The sequence below is a fragment of the Sebastes fasciatus genome, chromosome 14 (assembly GCF_043250625.1).
Source record: "Sebastes fasciatus isolate fSebFas1 chromosome 14, fSebFas1.pri, whole genome shotgun sequence".
NCBI lineage: Eukaryota > Metazoa > Chordata > Actinopteri > Perciformes > Sebastidae > Sebastes > Sebastes fasciatus.
The window spans coordinates 31,892,190-31,914,874 of NC_133808.1; the positions used below are offsets into that span (position 1 = coordinate 31,892,190).

At 41.6% G+C, this 22,685-nt stretch overlaps 1 protein-coding gene across 1 annotated transcript in view; it reads right to left on the bottom strand.

The window, feature by feature from the left end:
* Positions 1-22,685, bottom strand: part of pdia5 (protein disulfide isomerase family A, member 5) — a 75,447-nt gene that overhangs the window by 42,359 nt on the left and 10,403 nt on the right. The window contains exons 3-7 of the mRNA XM_074657947.1: positions 15,368-15,494; positions 13,182-13,269; positions 4,051-4,134; positions 3,845-3,890; positions 1,396-1,488 (exon numbers count right to left, since the gene is read on the bottom strand). Of these exons, the coding sequence (XP_074514048.1) occupies positions 1,396-1,488; positions 3,845-3,890; positions 4,051-4,134; positions 13,182-13,269; positions 15,368-15,494 (438 nt within the window). The remainder of the gene's footprint in view (positions 1-1,395; positions 1,489-3,844; positions 3,891-4,050; positions 4,135-13,181; positions 13,270-15,367; positions 15,495-22,685) is intronic.

The following is a 22,685-nucleotide window of genomic DNA, read 5'->3' on the forward strand; positions in this document are numbered from 1 at the left end:
TGATTGGTCAGCGTTTTCTGTCAATCAAACGTCCTCAACAACAACAGCGTCACCCTCTCCCCCTCCCTCCCGGAGAAGCTCTGGAGAGAGAGGAGCTAGAATAAAGTTTATAAACCACTTTAAAGTTTATAAACCAGAAACTTCACCCAGCGCACGTTACCGGAGGAATCTGATCAGAAATCGGCGACACATGATGAACATCTGCGGTCCAGATTCCAGGTTTTCCTGACGGTTTCTCTCAGGTAAATAATGCTGTTTATATCTCTGTTAGTTAGCTCAGTGTTTACCTCATGCATCAACTCTGTAAACCGTAAACATACACTCTGTTTTACGTCTGTCTTTACAGATCCATCTGTGAGAAATGACTGACAGAATCATCCCAGAGGAGAGCAGACAGCTGAGAGCAGACAGCTGAGAGCAGATGGCTCTGTTTACATGGAGATACAAAGCTAACCCGGTAGCATGTAGCTAACCCGTTAGCATGTAGCTACATGCTAACGGGTTAGCTACATGCTACCGCTATGACACGGTGTGTAAACACAGCGACCATCAGGGTGGAAAATAGAAGATGTGAAACAGTAGTCAGTTCATTATTTCTGCTAAAAGATAAATGTATGGAAGATCAGAGTAATGGTATATTATTTACAATAGTAGCTGTCTCTGTGTTACCGTGACTACAGACCACCGGAGCTTAGCTTACCATAGTTTACCAGAGCTGAAGACTTTCTCCTGTACCATGTTAACATAACTAACTAACAGGTGAGATGATTACAAATGCTGTGAATAATTAATATTGTCATCTGTCAACTCAAATAAAGTTTGACTGTGAAACAGAAATGTGTTGTGTTGCTTACAGTCACTATTTACTACCTGTAATCTGCTACATGCATGACATGAAATATATATAATATATAAATATCATCTGTTTAAACAGTGTAATTACATAAAGCCTTTGTGAAAGAACATGTTATATTTAGATGATGGGAGTACATGAAGCCTGTTCTGCTGGTTCTTGCAGACTAACAGTAGGAGCTACTTTGCTCAAGTTCGGTTGAGGAGGAGAGACAGTGACGCGCTGTGGGGCGGGGTCAGCTACTGAAGGTTCTCTCTGGTTCGACCAGGAAACCCTTATATGGCTAATTCTCAAATGACGTCAGAAGAAAAGAAAAGCTGCGCAGCGTTGTTTCGACACCCATTTCCGGACAAACGGAGCAGGAGAAAAAGAGAGAGGATGGTCTTTTATGATACTATGGTGACTTGTAGACACACTGGGGACAGATATTGATGTTTAAAAGACATGGAAAAGTGCATTTTGCATAATAGGTGACCTTTAACAGCCAAAGCTTCTTTATAGTTCATCCGAAGCTCCAACAGGTTGTTTAGGTCATGACTTACTTTTTCCGTCTCTATGTGGAGGATGTCTTTCGCCTCGGGGTTCTCCTCCCACAGCGGGGGTCCCGACGGGTCCTTCAGGAACGCCACCATGGACTGAAAAGATAGAAAAGTCAGTGAACACTTTTTAGATCATGCAGCAACTTGTCGCGGGCGCCAAAACGCTCGCCACAGAGTGACTGGTGATGATTGAGTAGAGGCGGCGCTGCAGGCTGTGCCAGACGGACGCTCATACAGGACCGACGTGTCCGTCCATCCAGGAGCTGTTTCAGTACCTTTAAGTGTTTGGTAATAGGTTTGGTAAAGCTCCCTGTAAATATAATGAACCATATGTCTGCGCAGGCAACAGCAGGAAATACTTCATCCGGCAGCGCCACGACGATGACAGAGTGGACACGGGAGGAATATTTAGTGATTATCAGGATTACTCTGATGATGGTTTAAACTGAGACTTTTTGGTGTTTTATTGTTTCCATCTGCCAGAGGAAGAAATACGAGCGACGCACCATCAAGCAGAATAATAAAACCACAACAAGAGGAGTTATAGCTCCCAGATCTCCTGATGATGAGTTCCTCATAAACTCAACAGAAGACGTTCTACATCTTTCAGAGAATCTTAATTAGGGATGAACAGTTTATCATTTTTATATCTAAATCACGATTTGATGTTCAAGTATTTCAAATCACAAAACCCAGAAGCAACTTTTCAGACCTTTATAGCAACTTCACTTCTAAAATGTGACAAATTTAGTGACTTATAAATATATTAAATTGTAATTAATTCTCATGCTGCTCAGCCTCTCAGCCAACACAACCACTAAGCTTTATGCAAATGATGCATGATGACATCACCAATATGCCAATCAGGGCTGGGACGATTCACTTATCTCCTGATTCAATATGTATCGCGATTCGATATTGTGATTTATTGTGATTTTTATTAACTTTTTTACCACTTGACCGTTGGGAAAGTTGAATCATCCACTTCTAGGGACTTTTACTTTGTAAAATCTCTAAATGAATCCAGTAAGAATGTTTGATTTTCAGCATGTATGTAGTCAGAGACGTCCTGAAGATCATCGCGATATTATGTTTTATGATTATTGATTTTCCAGCAAACCCAAAAATCAAAGAATAAAGACATTTCCCTCACAGATTAGTGGGATTTTCTTTTTAATTTATAATGTTTTATACTTCTGGTGAATATAATTCATCAATCTTATTTCCATAGATGTATTTTGTATCTACAGTTCCCTTTGTTAACATCTTATTTTGAAAAACTGACGTAGTCCCACGTGTCTACTTCCTGTAACTTCTCCAAGGTGGTCTCTAGCTCTCCCGTCAGCTCCGTTCTCTTTATCCATCCATGTTCAGCTCCATCGGGGCCGTTTCAATGCAGAGAACACAAATGTCAGTATCTGGGTGCTCTACAGTCGTAGCGTCGGCCCATTTGACCACGGAGACGAGAGCGACGGCCGGCTCCACCGCCACGTTATACCGCGGTACGATAACGATTCCTGTCCGTGACAGAGTTGGCATGCAGCTTTAGCCGTGATGTCTAGCTCTGCTTTTCCTGTCAATGTGTGAAACCCAAAGTGTTTCTATCCTTTACTGGATGTGTAGTGTTTACCACGCTGGATTTAACATGTGAGGGTGCAGGTCGTATCCACGCTGACCCTCCAACGTTTTAGACTCTCTGAGGTTTGTTTTGGTTGACGGATACGGAACGGATATGACGTCACGTTACTCAGACTACCACAATAAAAGCGGTAACTTCCTTCTACCTCCACACAGACTCAAATGAAGCAAATATATCGATTCTGGCATTAAAAAAATCGCGGTACTAACCGATCGAGGCAGCGGTAGACGAGCACCTCCCGTGTTCTGAGAGGTCAAATTACTGTTTTTGTGAATGGAGTCTGGTCTGGCCTGAAAGACTGCGATATAACGGCTTTATTCCTCGTCATAAAGGGCTGTCTGATGGTTTTTCTCTTGTTCACCATGCCGGTAAATATGAATTAATCATAGTTTGCTGCTCGTGGTTTCTGTAAAATGAACTGAATGATTGAATTGTGGAAACTCTAACGATGTAAAGCATCATATCCATACTGACTTAAGTTAAACTGAGACCTGCGTTTATTCCAAACGGTGAGTAAAAAGGGATTCTGTGTCTAATTGGAGCTCAGCTTTTTAATTGAAGTTTTACGACAGACCATAAATACAGGCCTGGAGATAACTTTTTGAAACTAATCAGAATTTAAATTACTTTTGTAATATTAGTCAGAGAAATCACATTCATATATTTCCCTAAATTGGTCATTCACAATCTTAATGAAACAGGCAGCTCTTATCAGACTAAATGAACACATTAAACGGACACTGAGCTGCACAGGAAACTATAATACAATAATTCATATTGAGTCGTAAATACTGGACAGATTTGAGCGCTCACCTTGGAGGTGGCGGGCCGGTTGTACTCGGTGTGGAACGTCCCGTCTCTGAAACACACAGCAGCAGACACACACACACACAGAGCTCAACATACAGCAGCAGTAAACGCTCGATGAACAACACGACTCTGAACACTGTGAAACTTCCCAGAGAGCACCGAGGTGTGGAGACGTGTCTGACAGCCAGCTGAGTTTCTGGTTAACTCACTTGTAGTGCAGCAGCTCTGCTCCTCCGGGTTTGGAGCTCGGGTCCACCTTCACTTTCTTACACAGCTTACGGCCCTCCGAGTCTCTGAGATGATAGAAAGAGAAAGAAAATAAAGAAGGAACGGTCACATGTTGGAATAATCTAAAACAAACGATTCATACAATCACGTTGCATTCACAGAGCAAAGTGTTCTATGAAATACACTTCTTATTATATATTATATTATATATTATAAATATATGATGAGATGGGCTCAGCATCCCAGAATGATTAAATTGGACAAACTTCAGAGGGTTACAGTGTTAATTTCATTTCACATAATTATTTTTTTAATTTTAATTAAACATAATTAACTATGACGAATCATGTTAGTAAACGACCTATTTTTTTCTTTTACATTTATTTATTTTTATGCATTTAACAGATTATACATATAACCCAGAACATTCCCCCAAACTGAACATATGGCAGTGTAAAAAATAATAATAATAATGATAAAAAACTACTTGAAAATAAATAGATAAACATAAAGTTAAAAAGGATATATATTTAAAATGAAATATAATTAAATTAATGAATAGAAAAAAAAAAGAAAAAAAATACAAATATATATATATACAAATTAAATAAATAATAATAAAAATATATATATATATATAAATAAATAAAAATTAAAAAAATTAAAAAAAATAAATATATATATATATACAAATTAAATAAATAAAAATACAAAATGATATATATATATATATATAAATAAAATTAATTAATTCAATTACATTAAGAATATGGTCCACTCCCATGTTGATAAGAGTATTAAATACTCGACAAATCTCCCTTTAAGGTACATTTTGAACGGATAAAAAATGTGTTATTAGTAATCACGATTAACTATAGACAATCATGCCATTAATCGCGATTAAATATTTGAATCGACTGACAGCCCCGACAAAAACTATTTCAAATTTGAAACCTTATACACAATGATCAGTTACCACTGAAATCACTGAAAACTGCCTGTTATATTCCTTGTACTGCTAACATTATTTATGTTCTTAACTCTGTGTATATAATATGCTTTGCCAGCATGTTTTTGGGTCACAATGTCTTTCCAATAAAGCTTCAACGGAGGAGAGACGATGCTGCATGAAGACATAACTTCATTAACATTTCATGAATCTAATCTCATGTATATAAACAAGACTCCCGTATGCATATACAGAGAAACATACATCTGCAATGGGAATACAATGCTGATTGCAACCCGAACAGCATGTCAGCGTGCACATATTATCTGTCCTATAGAGGCTGTTATTGAGAGAAAGGTTCCATAGTTGGAGAGGAAATAAATATGCATGGAGCCACCTACACATACTTCACACTTGCTTCAGTGAGGCATTAATAGCAGCAGCATGACGTACTCGTTCTCTCCCGTAATGAAGAGCAGGAATACATGCATTCATTTAGAGATGGTGGGGGGGGATGTTTGCTGGAGAGAAAAAGGGCCTGATGCTAATAAATTCAAAGAGGTGGAATTCAATTATGGCCGCAAGACCCACGGAGAGACAAATATTTGTTCAGAGCAGCTCTGCGTTATACGAGGAGGAGGAGGAGGAACGACGGTGTGTGTGTGTTGACAGACGGTAGTTCAGGTAATGATTCAGGTGAGCTTATAGTGCCGTATTCTGCTGACTCATGAAGGACAGATGGCAACCGGTCGGGGCACACCAGGACCAGATGTGACCTCGACACGGATCTGGAGATGGAGAGCTCAGTCATCCGAGTCAAAACCAGTCTGCTACTCCTGGAAACAAGTGACAAAGGCTGGATCTCAATGAGGCTGACCCCGATGCTTCCACCGTTGCCACGGTAATCCAATCAGTATTCAAATGCAACGTTTTTTTTATTATTATTAGGGCTGTCAATCGATTAAAATATTTAATTGCAAATTAATCGCACATTTTTTATCTGTTCTAAATGTACCTTAAAGGGAGATTAGTCACGTATTTAATCCTCTTATCAACATGGGAGTGGACTAATATGCTGCTTTATGTAAATGTATGTATATATTTATTACTGGAAATCAATTAACAACACAAAACAATGACAGATATTGATCCAGAAACCCTCACAGGTACTGCATTTAGCATAAAACAATATGCTCACCTCATAACATGGTAAACTGCAGCATGCCGTTTGTAAAACATCTATAAATATTACGCAGATAGATGGACCAGAAATCAGTTATTAACCATTAACAAACTATTAACTATCTATCTAAATAATGTTTATAGATGCTTTATAAAGTATTTATTAACCTTTTAACAAGATATTATAATTGCAACTTTATAATATTCAACTAAATAATGTTTATAGACGGATTCTTAAAGGTTTACAAATCATTTGGTACAAATGAAGAAATACTTAATATAGTATATAAACTGTTATAATGTGTGCAGCATTACTAATAATAATTATGTTTACTATAAAGTGTTACCACTTTAACTCTTACCAGATTTAAAGTTGTGCTTTTGTGTGATTCTTTGTGGAGAAACTCAGTTTTACAGATCTGTCGATTAAACAACTAATCGATTAGTCTAATTTCTTTGGTCGATGACATCCCTAGAAGTCTTTTGCACAACATACTTCTAAGATAAAATGTGTCAGTACACTGAGCTGAGCTGTACAGCGCTGGCATGAAACACCATCAGGTATTGCTCTTGTTAAATGGCACTTTTTAGGAGAATGTGACACACCTGGGTGTGGACCAGTACAACAATGGAAATGCTTTCAGACTCTTATTCATTTGGCCATACATACACATGAAGATGACTCAGAGAGTTTCTGTGAATCAACCAATGAAACAGCAGAAACCTTTCAATCCCAGAACAAATGGAAGCCCAGAGAAGTTCAGAATGAGTCACTGACTAAGTGTTCAGTACAGAAAGAACAAAGGCCACGAATGGCAGTACATCAGAGAGAGGCCGGTCCACCGGATGTATTCATCCCCGAGGGAAACGGCAGGCGGTGCGTCAGCGCCCCAACGCTCCGACTCCGACCTCTCTGACTGTGAAGTAAGGCGGTTTGAACGGAGGCTGAGGAGACGTTATACGGTGCTGACAAACAGATGAGGGGAGGAAACACTAACCGTACAGTAGAGGCCAAGAGAAACTATTCAGTCAAAGCAGGTGTTGGGATTACGACACAGTGTTCAGAGAAGAGAACGCATTACTCATCACTAAAGTAGGAGTTCACTCTCTAAACTGGTCCACATTAACCATGTTTGTTTCAATGATAAACAGTTTTACTCTACCGTCAAAATGTTCTTAATGCCGACCTTACACCAAACAACTTTTCAAGTGATTTCACTGTCGCAGACATATTTCCAAAGTCAGAATAAAATTACGAGAACTTTGCAAGAATTGCGGCGCTCCCGTGATCTCCATCGTTTAGTATTAGGTGGTCATAAAACTCAGTCCAAGCTGTCTTCAATCAGTCTTTTTCTCGTCTTGATGTTCTGATAAAATCAAACAAGTTTCATATTATGGTAATTTCGATGACGCGCACATTGTCAAACAACCAATGGGAGCGCTCTCTCCAGCACCAAACAGGAAGCAGCAAACGGGGTATAAAGTAAACATGGAGGAACCATGGATGTATTAGGAGAACTGGATCCAGTGTTGGAGGCGGGGCCCCGTTCATTCCTATGAGAGGGTCTCAGTGGCTCATGAAGCCTTAATGGCTCGACTTCCGTCTGGAAAAGTACACGGATCTTGGCAGAGTAGCGTCCGAGATGATTAGCGGAGTAGCGTCCGCTCGGTCACATGACTCGGTCACGGGGTCCCAACATCACGCCGTCGGCACGGCTCGGCGCTCCAGCTTCGGTCTTGGTCTCACTCACATGAACGGAGGAAGGGAAATAACTCTGGATTCAGCTGTTAGTGCGTTTTACAACTTTTAGGACCTAATGATTTAAATAGGGACTATTAGAGTGTTGATTCACCTCAAAATAAATGATCCTCTGAGTTACAGACGTCTCTTTCTCAATATAAGTCTATGGGGAAAAGTCTTTTTGGGCCCAATGGCATCACGTGACGGACACGGAAGTTGTAGTACCCCCGTTTGGCCACTACAAAAGACCGGATCGACGACCGGCGCTCTTCCTGGGGGCTTGGGAGGAACTGTTGGAGTTGTGGAGTGAACTACAGTACCTCTTTGACGTGTCCTCTCATTTGTACCACGATAGAGTGGAGAAGAAAAAAAGCTGCAGTGAGTATGCATATATGCTATAACTAGCTGGCTATCGACTGTCCCACACAGAGCTACTTGCAAGCCAACAATAGCTATTGGAATGTTTGCTATTAGCCTACGAGCTAACCGTACGTTTCAGCTGAAGATTGCTGGCTTCAATCATATAAATCTGGCTGCAGTACTCGCTCTCTCTCTGTCTCTCACATATCCATTTATATGATTGAAGGCAGCAATCTTCAATCTTCAATCTTTTCCTTATAAATTTCCACTAGGAGCAGGATGTGACATCATCTCTAAAGGAATCTAGTTGTAGTCTAGTAAATAGTGACCCTGCAAGATCCCCAGTCTTTGCAAAATATTATTGTCTGTGACTAAAAACTCTGAGACTTCAGACACACTGTCTTTAGATGAAGGATTAGAGGGAGTCGGACTCCTAGTGGAGGGTAGGCATTACACATATTATTTGGTTAGACATACCAAACTTAGAAATACTTAACGCAACAAGGTGGTTGTGTGAGGTGCACCTTTGTGATTGGAGAATCATTCCAATAATAAAATGTTGGAGCCAGAACGTCACATTAGGCCAAAGTCAACAGAGTCCCTTTAGTAAAGGATTAATGATGGATTCATCATGCAAAGAGGATGAAGCCCTGCATGCCATTTAATTATTACTCTTCCAAAACACAAATCCTAATCCTCGCTGTGCTTGTTTGAGCTCCGCTGTTCCCATTGATCCGGACGACACCGTGTTTCCTACCACGTCTGGTCTAAACGTCCAGAAGAATGGCAGCACACAGTACTTCCTGTATGAGATCATCCTTCCCCTCTGGTGGATCCCAGTTGGCCAACACTCAGGTTGCCTGTCATCTGTTCAAAGTGTGTCATCCTGGCCTTCGGTGGCCCTCGTCCTTGGCAGCGCCGGCCGTTCTCACGCTGTGATATGGACTCTACTCTCTCTCTCCCTCCGTCCGCCATGAGCTCGCAGCTGGAGCTCCGATTTGGAACCGGCCCATTTGAGATGGTGGTGAAATATGCCAAATAGCACAATGCTCCTCTACAGAGCCTGGCACCGGATCCGTGTGTCCTGCAGTGATGAACCCGGCTCGCTCTAGCTCCCCTGGCAGGAGTCTGGCCCAGTATAAATCTCTGCTTAGCATTAGCACACTCTACTCTAGCATGCTGGAGATGTTGGCGGAGGAAGAGAGAGATGATACCATACAGGACTCTCCCAGAGAAAAAGTAAACATTAAGAAAAGGACACGTATCATGGAGATCTCTGAAGAGAAACAGCACAACGTTTAGTTTGTCTTCTTTCTGTCCGCCCCGTCTTCGATCCGGACGAGCTTGAGAGAGATTGTGAACGCTGCGATGAGCACTGAGAGTGTCAAAGGGGAGTTTCTGCCTTCCTCACACTTTTCCTGTTTCCTGATGCATTCTTTCCTCTCTGGTGAAGAAGCAGTTGATGGGTTGACAGGTATGAAATAAATATTTAATAAAAATAAGTGGAACTGAACACCAGGAAGGACAGAAAAGAACAACAAGTCAGATCACTGGGGAGCAACGCCAGCTGAGCTCAGAGAAAACAATTCCTGCCGGTGTCTTGGGAGCATCTAGCATTAATGTAAACACTTCCACAGTGAGGGCTGCAGATAGATGACATGACACATTGTTCTGCAGGAAAGAGAGTGAAAACAATAAAATAATAATGATTCTAAAAAAGTATTTCCATATGACTAGGGCTGCAAGCGAACCTTCCACCCTGGAGACCTCAAAAATAGGGAGGATTTCAAAACCAAAGCGGGAGGACGAGAAGTCCAAAAAATTGAGATTCAGAGACTTTTAAAGAATGAAAAGTGCAAAATACTTATAATTATAAAGTACACAGCAACAGCAGTTTTATGTTAAATACTTTGATTTGACTTTTAATTCTCAGGACTATCTCAGGATACTGATACCAGTATCGGGTCCGATACTGTGCTCATGTACTCGCAAAACGGCTCCGATACAACGGCACCGATACCACTTTAAGGCAGCGTGAAGTTAACCTCTCGTCACCATCTTTCGTGTCCTATCGCACGCGCTCACGCTCCACCTCCCCGACGGTGCGGACGAGACGGGCCGGTGGTGCGCCCGACCCCGCTGGGCCGGGATCCCACCTTAGCCAGCGCGCTCCGGCCCTCACTTTCATTGTGCCACGGTGTTTTGCTTTCACCCTCTGACTCGCGCTTGCGCTAGACTCCTTGGTCCGTGTTTCAAGACGGGTCGGGGTGGGTTGCAGACATTGCTGCAGACCCCTGGCTCCTTTTAAGTGAGAGGGCGCAGTGAGCACTTTGGCCACGGCCTTGGGAAGCATCTTTGCCCCGAGCCTTTCCAAGCCGACCTCGAGCCGGTGACGGCGCACCGCCTCGTACGCGGGACTCCCCAGCCTGCTGTGTGTTGCTCACACCCTCCAGCTGGCTGTTAACGAGGGTCTTTAGGCACAGAGAAGTACTCGTATCGGTACTTGTATCGGTACTCGGTATCGGCGAGTACCCAAATATAAGTACTTGTACTCGGGCTGAAAAAAAGTGGTATCGGTGCATCCCTACTCAGGAGTTAATACAGAGTCTCTCACTCACTCACTGAAGGCCCTTTTAAGATACAACGCAACAACGCCACCACTGCGCTCTGAAACCCGTTATTTCCAACGGTTTAAGCCGCGCCACGGCGGCTTTTTGCTGCATCGAGCAAAGCCCAACTTTGGGTGCAGCGCAGCACTGACAATGCGAACCCAGCCGCGAGCGCAGTTCAAACTGCGAGCAGCTCTCTTCCCCCCAGGAAATGATATTAGGTGTAACTGTATTGTCGGAGACAGGTTGAGATAACGAAAAGGACAGAAAAGATGTGAACATTTGTCATAAATCGGGAGAAAATTTTAACCCCGGGAGGAAACCGAGAGAGGGCGATGAAAAACGGGAGTCTGGTTGTGTGTGGTTTTAAATATTAATAGCTATTTACAGACTGTGGGCTAAAACACACTACGCCTGATTCTCCTTTACAATAATTCACTACATGTTTACAGGCAGGCAATCAAATATGTAATAATTAAGATGACAACAAATTTATGTTTTTATGGCCAAAAAGTGTCCATATCTTTGTGGAAAGCTCTGTATTGAACCTCAATTAGATTTTGGTACGGACTAAATGGTGTCTGATTGTTGATAACTGTGTCAAGTATGGCTGTGACTAATTATTTTCAGTATTGATTAAGTGATTAATGGTTTGGTCTATGAAATGTCAGAAAATCACTTTGGATTAAAAAAAAATGACCGTCACAGTTTCCTAAAGTTCAAGGTGACATCGTCAAACTGCTTGTTTTGTCATTTTTCTATTATATAAAATAAACAATTAGCTTTATTAAAGCTGGATTTTTCTGACAATCAGCTTATCGTTTCTGCTGTCGTGTCACAGTTAGCATTAAATGTCTGGCAGGGGTGAAAGTACTCTGTACCACTAAAAGATTCAGTGTCGCGGGAAGGAAGGGACAGCAGCTGCCTGCCAGAACCCACTGAAACAACAACCCATCACTCAGGATCACAGATGTGACATTTAAATAATGTCAGCCACCTGGACTGTTGCTCACCTGTACGGGCGTCTGCATCGAGAAGTGTGTTGAGAAAACTACAGATTGCCCAGAACAGAGCTGCAAGACTAGTCTTACACAAAATCCACATGAACGCCCCCTCAAGTCTGAACATCAACTCAAAAACAGCCGGTTGTTTAAGCAATACAACACATCTTCTTTGTAGCGTCCATGTTGTTTCCATATTACGACTTCAAACTCATGAACACACCGAAGTATGAAACTTCCTAACTCAGGAAATGGGAACATCCGAGGAGCACATGAATGCACTGTTGTCTGCACTCCTCTAGTTTCCTTATAAACTGCTTCTAAATGGTTTCAGTGTCGGTGCGTCTGTGCAAAATGAAAATGTAAACAAAAAATCTGTTATTCATTTCCATTTTTAAAGATCCACAGGGAGCCACTGGAGAGGAGCTGAAGAGGAAGGAGCGGAGGAGAACAATATGAAGAGATGAAGGTTGGGGTTTAGTACCGGCAAGAACTTCAGTCTGCTTTCACACCTGATGTCTGGTCGGATCCATAATTAGTCTTCTTCTGATTTAAACAATAATCGTGCTAATTGTAGACTGTTTTGTTGAGGCTTGGTTTTCTGTTTAGACATTTATAAATGAGAAGTTTTGTTTCTAATGTTAAATGAAGAAAGGTTTTTGTAGATAAACGTGTATATTTCTCAAAGCAAGGTCTTGTAAAAGCATTGCCATTTTGGTAATGAAAAATACCCTGGAATCAACTAATAGATTGATAGACCAATAATTTCAGCACTACATACACGACAGATTGCACTTATCGGCGATACCTGCACAAAGCCCTCTTGATGCATTAAACCACAGTTAAACAAAATGACTAACAGAAACTCTGACGTGAAGCGTCATCTTCTGGCTTCACAATCCACCACGCAGCATTAAAGCTGTTCCTTCATTATCAATCATTTACCTTTTTATATAAAACGTACACAAAAGGGGAGAACTTAAAAGGTATAAAGAGACCCAGAGCTTCAATAGCTCCAATAAGTGAGTGGCCTGCTGTCAAATTGCGCCCTTACAATAGAGCCGGTGGAACAAGGCCATTTACACCTCGCTGCTAAAGCAATAAATTGTGCAGATGGATGGCAGCGGAGACGTTCTTCAGGGGGAGTAAATTGCTCTGCCTTTATAACTGCTGTCAGAAAATCCCTCGTACAAAAGAGGGCCGTAATGTCGGAAAAGACAGGGAGTCAATGGGAGTGATGGAGGGAGAAAAAAAACAGCCCATTACTTACCCACAGTTGACCCAGGCGATGGTCCCCTGGCCCTTCACCGTCTGGGCCACATCTGATAGCAGTTTCAGGTGGGAGTCCCCCGATGTAGCTGCAGACACACAGAATAAACCAGAGAGCTGTTCAATAGATGAGGACGACCCCGAGACCGGAGACACAGAGGACACACTGTCACGTCGGAGGAGTTGAGTTACAGCGTCTCTACAGAGTCTCACTAAAAGCACCAGAGATCCCTGGAAGAGGAGTTTCTCTCATACCTTTCACTGGACGGGTTTAATGTTACAGCAGCTTTCAACATCTCACAATAGAGAGACTGAGCAGAGAACGGAGGATTATACGGAGGCACAAAGACTTCTCAGCAAGCAGAGGAAGCACAGCAGGTGTGTTCTAGTACAACTTTAGTTTGTACTAGGGATGTCAACGTTAACGTAGCAATAACACAAAATTAGTTTTAACGCTAATTTCTTTAATGCATTAATGCAACTTGTGATTTTTAGGTTGTAGCGGCTCAGTTTTAAAGTTAAGAGTGAAAAAGTGAAAAAAAAAGTCTACAAAATGTCCGAAAACAAATTCAGAAACATGTCCAAAACATCTCTGAAAAAAAGCCAGAAAAATGTCAGAAAAAATGTCAGAAAAAAAGCCCCCAAAAACATCATAAAAAGTCTGAAAAACAGCTGAAGAAAAATGTCCAGAAAAGTCAAAAAAAAAAGCCTGAAGAAAGCCCTGAAAATGTCCAAAAGAAAGGCAGAAGAAAAGTCCGATACTGGTATCATCTGAAACTATGAATCTATCGATACCAACCATGTCAGACTAGCTGGTCATGAAGGAGGTTAAATAACGCTCCAAACTTACACTACATTTTGGCGAGGAAAAACTGTCAAGTCCATTTTCAAAGGGGTCCCTTGACCTCTGACCTCCAGATCAGTGAATGTAAATGGGTTCTATGGGTACCCACGAGTCTCCCCTTTACAGACATGCCCACTTTATGATAATCACATGCAGTTTGGGGCAAGTCATAGTCAAGTCAGCACAGCCCCAGTTTGTACCTGCTGCTTCCTACCAGATTCTGAACTCATTCATGGACACGGAGAGTTCATGACCTCTGGAGAGTTGCACAACGTAGCGTGTCAGAGAGGAGATATGGCTGAGCTGTGCAGTTTGCTTTCTGTGTGAGGAAAGTGTGTAATAAACTGAACCCAGCTACAACAACACAGCACAGTAATATTACTGATTTTCATCAGATATGGCAGCGAAGCAGATTCCTGCGAGTAAAGTAAACACGGTGTAATATTCTAGTCCTCGTGTAACACATCATTTTTATTCTCCCCCCCGAAACCCAAATGTGTTTTATTTACTGCATAAAGAGAGCGATTCCTCTCAGCGCTGCAGGGCCAACGCTATATTTAGATTTAGGGGGGAGCTGACATGACTCCTCAGGGTTCGCGCCTCGCACCGGGTCGCTGACAGAAACATCAGGAAATCACTTTATTACCATGTATGGAGCAGATAGAGGCTCGGGGATGCTCTAATAAACTCACTGTTAATGTTGGAGGAGCACTAACCAGAGCAAGACTCACCAGGGTCAGAGGCTGGTGGGTAATAATGGTTCATTATAGTGAGAATGAATAGAACTGGTCAGATAACCGGTTGGCGAGGAGGACGTTAAACCAGCGCGGAACCTTTGATTGACTATTACATCTACTGCTCGATACGTGGAGGCCTCATCCAGTGACCTAACGGAGGCTGATGAATTATAAAACAAATAAGTCTGCAGGGCTCTCCGAGAGTCCTCTGCTCTGCATGCTCACTGAGGCAGACGAGGGTCTTTTAAATGGAAGAAATTAGTAATATCAAGCAGCTCCATCTACCAGCCTGCTGAGTGCATTCCTCTCCTGCTCAGAAAAATATGCAAATGAAAATGGAATTAAAATCTACTGGGGTGCATTAAGGGTTCCCTAATGGGAGGAGGAAAACGCTGCTTTATAACTCTGTTTGACTGCATCAAGTGTTTTATTTCCTCTTTAACGACTACTCTCTGATTCTATCAGATAAGTGGCTCCAAGTTCATTACTGAGAGAGACCACGGAGATCATCCCGTCACCCCACACCTTCCTGATATCATCCCCTGAAACCAGGTATATATATATTCTGGTAAAAAAGATCTATTATGAGAGGATGTCTTCTCTAACCTGTCTTGGTGTAGACCACCAGAACGTTGGTTCTGGTCCGGAGCATCTTCTTGAAGTCTTTGTGGTCGCTGACCTTCTCTATGAGCGGAGACACCTTCACCGCCTCCAGCACCGGCAGCAGCCATACCTGAACAATCACACACAAACACAAACACAACTGTTAGTAAATCATGTGTGTGATGAAAGGGGTAAAGAATCAAAAGCTGGCATTGGATATCTGGTCAGATTCATATACTTTGATCACATACTTCTAGATAAAAATCTAAATTAATTTTAAGTCTATTATGTTACCTCCACCACGCAGGTCATGTTTTCTGTTTGGCAACAGGATTACTGAGATACCATAGACTGTATATAAGAAGTGGAAGTAGTCACTGTGATATCACCCATTGGTTTGTAGACGACGATTTTGAAGCCTCGAGTTTGGCATTTTGGCCGTCGCCATCTTGGTTTTTCTCAGAGAATACCAGTTCTTTCTTGAAAATTTCCAACTTTAAAAACTCACAAATTTGTGAGTTTTTGTTTTAAATTTGCCACTTTAAAGTCGGAGAATATCCAAGTTTTTTTCCTCGTTAATTTACGACTTGAATCACAGAAATTCTGAGTTTCTTCACGTGAATTTGCCCCTTTAAACTCAGAGAATATCAATGTATTTTTTTCTCGCGAATTTAGGATTCAATAATCTCCCAAATTTGTGAGTTTTTTTATCGTAAATTTGCAATTTTATAATTTCTCAAATTTATGATTTTCTTTCTCATAAATTTACCACTTTAATCTCAGAGAATATCATTTTTTGTCATAAATTTACGACTTTATAATCTCTCAAATTTGTGACTTTTTTTTGTAAATTTGCCACTTTAATCTCAAAATATAATTTTTTTCTTGTAAATTTACAATTTTATAATCTCACAATTTTTTTTATCGTAATTTCACCACTTTAATATTGGATAATATCCAAGTTTTTTTATCATAAATTTATGACTTTAATCTCTGAGTTTTTTCTGGGATTATTACCCAGCTCCCCCGGCTCTGTAATTATTTGTTTTTACCTATAAAGACCCTAATACATGAAAAACAAGAAAAAATGAAAATCTAATGTGCAGACTGCAATGAAATGACACATTCCTGCTCCCCAGACTTTAACCTGTTTCTATTTACACTATGAACTTTACTCTAGCGCCATCCACAGGAGGACCAGTTTTACATATTTTTGCCACATTTCTGTTAGAAATGTTCAGTAAACTGTTTATTCTGCCTCACAAATGTATACGGTTGGTTGTAATAACCCTTCAGGGGCCACTGCCAGGGTTTGGACTTTTAAGACTGGTTATAAAATTAAAATGTCACAAGTAATGTGGGCAATAAATCAGTTTAAGTGAAATGAGTTTGATGCAGAGAGGCAACACTGCAGCAGTCCATAGCACTCTGGATCAGAGAGCTATTGTCACATCACTTTAATGTGATAAACCAACAGTAGAAAGATATACGACAGAGCTTCAACATTCATCTAGTTACTGATTTCTTTCCAACTACGACGGCACAAACAAGACAGGATGTAGCTTCCAGTATAAACCTGTACTAAAGGTGTCTTCAGAGTAAACAACAGGTGGGTACATCTGCTTCATTAGTCGGAATGGCTCCTTCGACTTTCACTGCTAGTTGGGCTTATGGTGTGAAACACCTAATATAGGAAACAAACGTATTGAGAGGCTTGCACTTTAATCAAAGACGACTATAAAAAAACAAGACTGATTACGCTGAAGCCATATGAAGTTAATTCCGTGCATTTTAAATCGTCTCCGTGGCTCCATCACCATTCATTAAAAAAGCTCTTCCTTTCTGCCGACGTGGAACTAAATTAGACACCGAACACGGTTTTCTGCTCGCTCAGCGGATCCGGCCTGAAGACGGATATCACCTGGAATGAAAACAAGCACCTGTCAGGCTCATTTTCTAATTTTAATTCCCAACCGGGTGCTCTTCTGAGGCCGGGCTGACGGGAACACTACACCGTGCACATCAGTAAATATCTGAATTAACTCAAAGGAGCCAAAGGGGATGAATAGACGTATACAGTATATACTATATCTATTATCAGTCTTTCTAAGTGTTATTTGTGTTGATCTATTTGTATATTGTCACTTGAAATCAGTGCGAATGAGTCCGATTAGGTTGACAAAATAAACACGAGCGGTGTCAGTATTGGTTGTGGGCTAATTAGAGGCTGGCTGGGCGGTGGCGAGGTGACACTTCCTGTCTGCAAAGGTGGCCACTTAGCGGTTATGAGAGCGAGGAGCCGGAGAGATGTCAGGCTGTCTCGTTTATCTAAAGTGAGGTAGGAGATGTGATGCCTCGGAGGATTAAAATGAGGCAAACTGAGCAGGATTGTTTAATGCTGTCTCACCGTCTCCATAAACGATGAAACATTTACTACAAATCGTCCTTCTGGTACAAACAATGACGAGCTAAAGAGCTAACACCTATCCACCCTGACATGGTGCCTATGGTATATAACACTGAAAATATATAATGAGGTATAATATTTTAGTTGTTGCATCATGGAGCTAAAACATGGATTCACAATATCAACTAAATGATGTTGTTTGTGTTTCAATACCTTTATATGAAAGATGTCGGGCTTAACTGGAATATTTGATTATTCGCTCGTTGTGTAGGTGTTCAAACACAGTCCCAAGGCCATTTGTGAAATTGTCACAAATTGAATTTATTTGATTCGTGTACATAGACACGAATTTCCTTTTTTTCCGTGATGCTCAGCACGACATTCAGCAACGGATTTTTTTCATGCGTTTTCCTACAAATGTCCAGCAATTAATTAATTTCGGCTCCAGTCTTTTCACAATAAAACGTATTAGTCAGGTTTAGGAAATAGATCACCAGAAGTGAAAATAACACCAGAAGTGCCGTAACTTAAGTACGGAAGTTATGTGACAAAAACTACTTAGTTAGCGCGTCAACGCAAATTTGTTTTAACACCACTAACTTCTTTAACGCATTAACGCAACATGTGATTTTTAGGTTGCAACAGCTCAGTTTTAAAGTTAGAGTGAAGATCCTGGTATCATAGTAAACTATAAAACCTGATGAATCCATCGATACCAACCATGTCAGACTAGCTGGTCATGAAGGAGGTTAAATAACACTCCTAACTGTCATGTCCATTTTCAAAGGGGTCCCTTGACCTCTGACCTCCAGATCAGTGAATGTAAATGGGTTCTATGGGTACCCACGAGTCTCCCCTTTACAGACATGCCCACTTTATGATAATCACATGCAGTTTGGGGCAAGTCATAGTCAAGTCAGCACACTGACACACTGACAGCTGTTGTTGCCTGTTGGGCTGCAGTTTGCCATGTTATGATTGGAGCATATTGTTTTATGCTAAATGCAGTACCTGTGAGGGTTTCTGGATCAATATCTGTCATTGATTTGTGTTGTTAATTGATTTACAATAATAAATATATACATATATTTGCATAAAGCAGCATATTTGTCCACTCCCATGTTGATAAGAGGATTAAATACTTGACTAATCTCCCTTTAAGGTTCATTTTGAACAGATAAAAAACTGACAGCCCTAACAATTACATTCATTAACATTGTAAACGCGACCTCATTCTGGGCTAGATATGTAAGCATAGTCTGTTTCTCTGAGGATGTTTAATGAGAATATTTCGAGTATCAAATACTCCCCACCCACAAGCTTAAAGCCATCTCAAACACTCCAGCAGTATAATCCACTTGTCTACTACTGATCCATCTATGTTCAGTGTGTTCCAAAGAATACTTATTACTCCAATAAATCAATAATGACTGTATCCGGCACTATTTTGGTGCATCTCTGATTCGCCTTTGGAATGCATTATAACAGTTGTAAAGCCAACATGCATACAACAATACAGAGCCTCCTTTACCTTTCAGGCAGTAAGTGTTTGATACTCCATAGACAGATTCTTCTATGGTCCTAATTTGTGTTTTGTGGCCAACAAAGTGACTGAAGAAGACGTTTAGTCTTCATCCTAATGAAAGCATTTTCATCACAGGGTTATTTAGTTTAACACAGATAAAGATCTGCTTTGCTAAAGAGCTGATTTATTTTTGTAAAATGCTGTTTCTGCACAAACCATGCCCTGGGAGAGATAAATAAAGTCTTCTAGCGTCACAGTCTTGATAGTGTTTTAAACAGACAGACTGGTCATGCATGAATCTGAAAACAACCACCGGTAATTACTCAGCAATGTTAATATGCAAACTGTCACATTTCTATTAAGCACTTCCTGCAGCATGAAATACCGGATCATACCTACACACCTCCGACGCTGTCGTCAAGCCAACGCTGCTGATAATACAGTGTGATTCTTCTACCAGCTGAAGCGTCATCTTTTAGTGACAAACATACAATAATAGAAATAACTAGACAGTGGTGAATGACAGGCCCATTCAGGAGCAGCGTTACCACACTGCTGACGGTTTAAGCTTTGAGCTTTATTACAATGAGGAAAACGCACAGGCAGCTAAAATAGAAAACATGAATGAAGGGCGGACGTTATAAAACATTAAATGATAATAAAAATAGCTGTGATGAGAATCGGACGGTCTCTGAATTATCTCAAAGTGTTGGTGCTCCCTTCCTCTCTGAGGCGGCTCGCCTTGAACGATAAATGTGATGACAGACTCCGTTTTATCAGATCACATCAGTCATAATCAAAACACTTGTCTAGTTATCGCTCCATAGTTCAGTTCACATCATCACATGGATTTTTAGAAACTTTTTCCTCTCTTAAGGAGACGACAGGACTCATAACTTTGTGCACAGGACATATGAAGTCTTTTGAAAAATAACCACCCCTTATTGAGTGCATGTTTCTCACTGATAACGACTATAGATATTTTAAATCCTCACATTGAAAGCTATTTATAGGCTGCAGCTCTGGGGCCTCATTGTATATTGTGCTCCACTTAAAGATCTTGTAATTCATCAAACCTGCACAATGGGTCACAATGGAGTGGAGGTACCAAATGGATTCACTATATTCTGGATTCACTTAGTGATATTATGATGTCTGTTTCTATGGATTAAGGAAAAACTAACAAACAATCGGTGCACTTTGGTCGTGGTTACACTCATCTTTTGTGATCGGATGTGCCGGATCGGATCTCAGCTTTGTCCGTAAATGGTTTGTCGTGGTCATTTGAATAGTACAAAAGAAGAAGATGGCAATTGTTGTTAGTTGTTATGGTGACAACAACACACATCAGAGGGGCCGTAAAGTGTGTTGCTTCACTGCTAAGCTGGCTGCGGAGTCACAGAGCCAGATCAACGTCTGTTAAGACCAATTCATACTTTCTTTCTTACTTACTTACTTACTTGTAAAAGAAACGGCCGGCATGGCGGGACTACACGCATGCACACTACGCGCCGACGCTGTTGTTTTACATGTCACGCCGCCATGAGTGAGTGAGCGACTTGCCGCAAGTCGGTTACAGGGAAGTTAGCCTGCTACAACAGTCTCAATGAAAGCGCTACACAGAAAAATGTCTGCTGCTCCGACCATCCTGCTATGTTTATTTGAGCAGGGTTCTACTCCTATTCTATCTCTAAGATTAGTACCTTTATGACAGTAGGATTCAATGCAGCATTATTGTATTAGACTGCATTAGTTTTAGCCTGTGTGTGCATATTAAACTGGGTCTATGCATGGATACTGATATATCTGTGATAAGCTAATATCATATCATATACTAGTCAGGCTCACAACATTAAAACCACCCTGTCAAATCCACAGTGCTGTAACCTGGGCTCTGATCAAATACCACAGACGCTGCCAGCTCTCTGTGACGGCGGTCACAGTGAGACAACAGCTTAAATGTCAACTGGCACCAACCAAGTGTGACCTCTCAACAAAAAAAACCCTCTTTCATCATCATCGATCATACCACAACCACGCACGTGATAACATGAGTCACTGCAGGACAAACTCAGACTAAATCCATTAGTGCGTTTATACATCTTATGTGCCGTTAAGGTACGTCTCGTCACGTCGCTGTAAATAAATGTGGCGCTCACTAACTGAGCAGCAGGTGCCCAGGCCCTGCCTACCAGCCCACACCCTCCATCTGGTGTGACTAATCTGCTTTAAAAAAAATAGCCATCCAGTTCTCGGGGCAGTGCTGAATCAGCAAAAATCACACCGGTGTTTGTCAAGCCTTGAGCTTCGTCGGGCTAATGAGCCCGTCAGGTGTGTGTGTGGTGCGGCTGATTGTACAGGACGCTACTGTACGCAGCATCCGATAACACACACACAGCGCTGATTTAGAGCTCTTAATGAGCAGAGGAACGATCAATTAGCAGCTTTAGCAACTATCGTATTTCAGCTATGAACGATGGAAGTCAGAGGATGAAGAGAGGCCTGCTAACACGCCACCACGCCGCTGCTGGTGGGAGGAGACTGATTATCTTTAATATGGTACCGACCAAAAATTTGAATGTCTCGTCAGATTTATTTATTCTATTAATCAGATATTTAGCAGGGCTGGGACGATACGCGTATCTCCCGATTCAATACTATCACCATACTTCAATATGTACTGCGATAGTGACGTAGGTTACCACAGTAAGCTAATCAATAAGGTTATGAATAATGTGAATGTTAGCACGAGCTGACTCAACGTTAGCTGTGCTACGATTGGAAATAACTGCAAATAACAGCGTTTTAACTGCTACCAGGCGAGCTACCAGCTGAGCTACCAGCTGAGCTACCAGGCGAGCTACCAGGCGAGCTACCAGCTGAGCTACCAGCTGAGCTACCAGCTGAGCTACCAGCTGAGCTACCAGGCAAGCTACCAGCTGAGCTACCAGCTGAGCTACCAGGTGAGCTAGTAGGTGAGTTACCAGGTGAGTTACCAGATGAGCTACCAGGTGAGCTACCGGGTGAGCTAGTAGGTGAGTTACCAGATGAGCTACCAGGTGAGCTACCAGGTGAGCTACCAGGCGAGCTACCAGGCGAGCTACCAGGCGAGCTACCAGCTGAGCTACCAGCTGAGCTACCAGGCAAGCTACCAGCTGAGCTACCAGCTGAGCTACCAGGTGAGCTAGTAGGTGAGTTACCAGGTGAGTTACCAGATGAGCTACCAGGTGAGCTACCAGGTGAGTTACCAGATGAGCTACCAGCTGAGCTACCAGGTGAGCTAGTAGGTGAGTTACCAGGTGAGCTACCAGGTGAGCTACCAGGTGAGCTACCAGGTGAGTTACCAGATGAGCTACCAGGCGGGCTACCAGGTGAGCTACCAGGTGAGT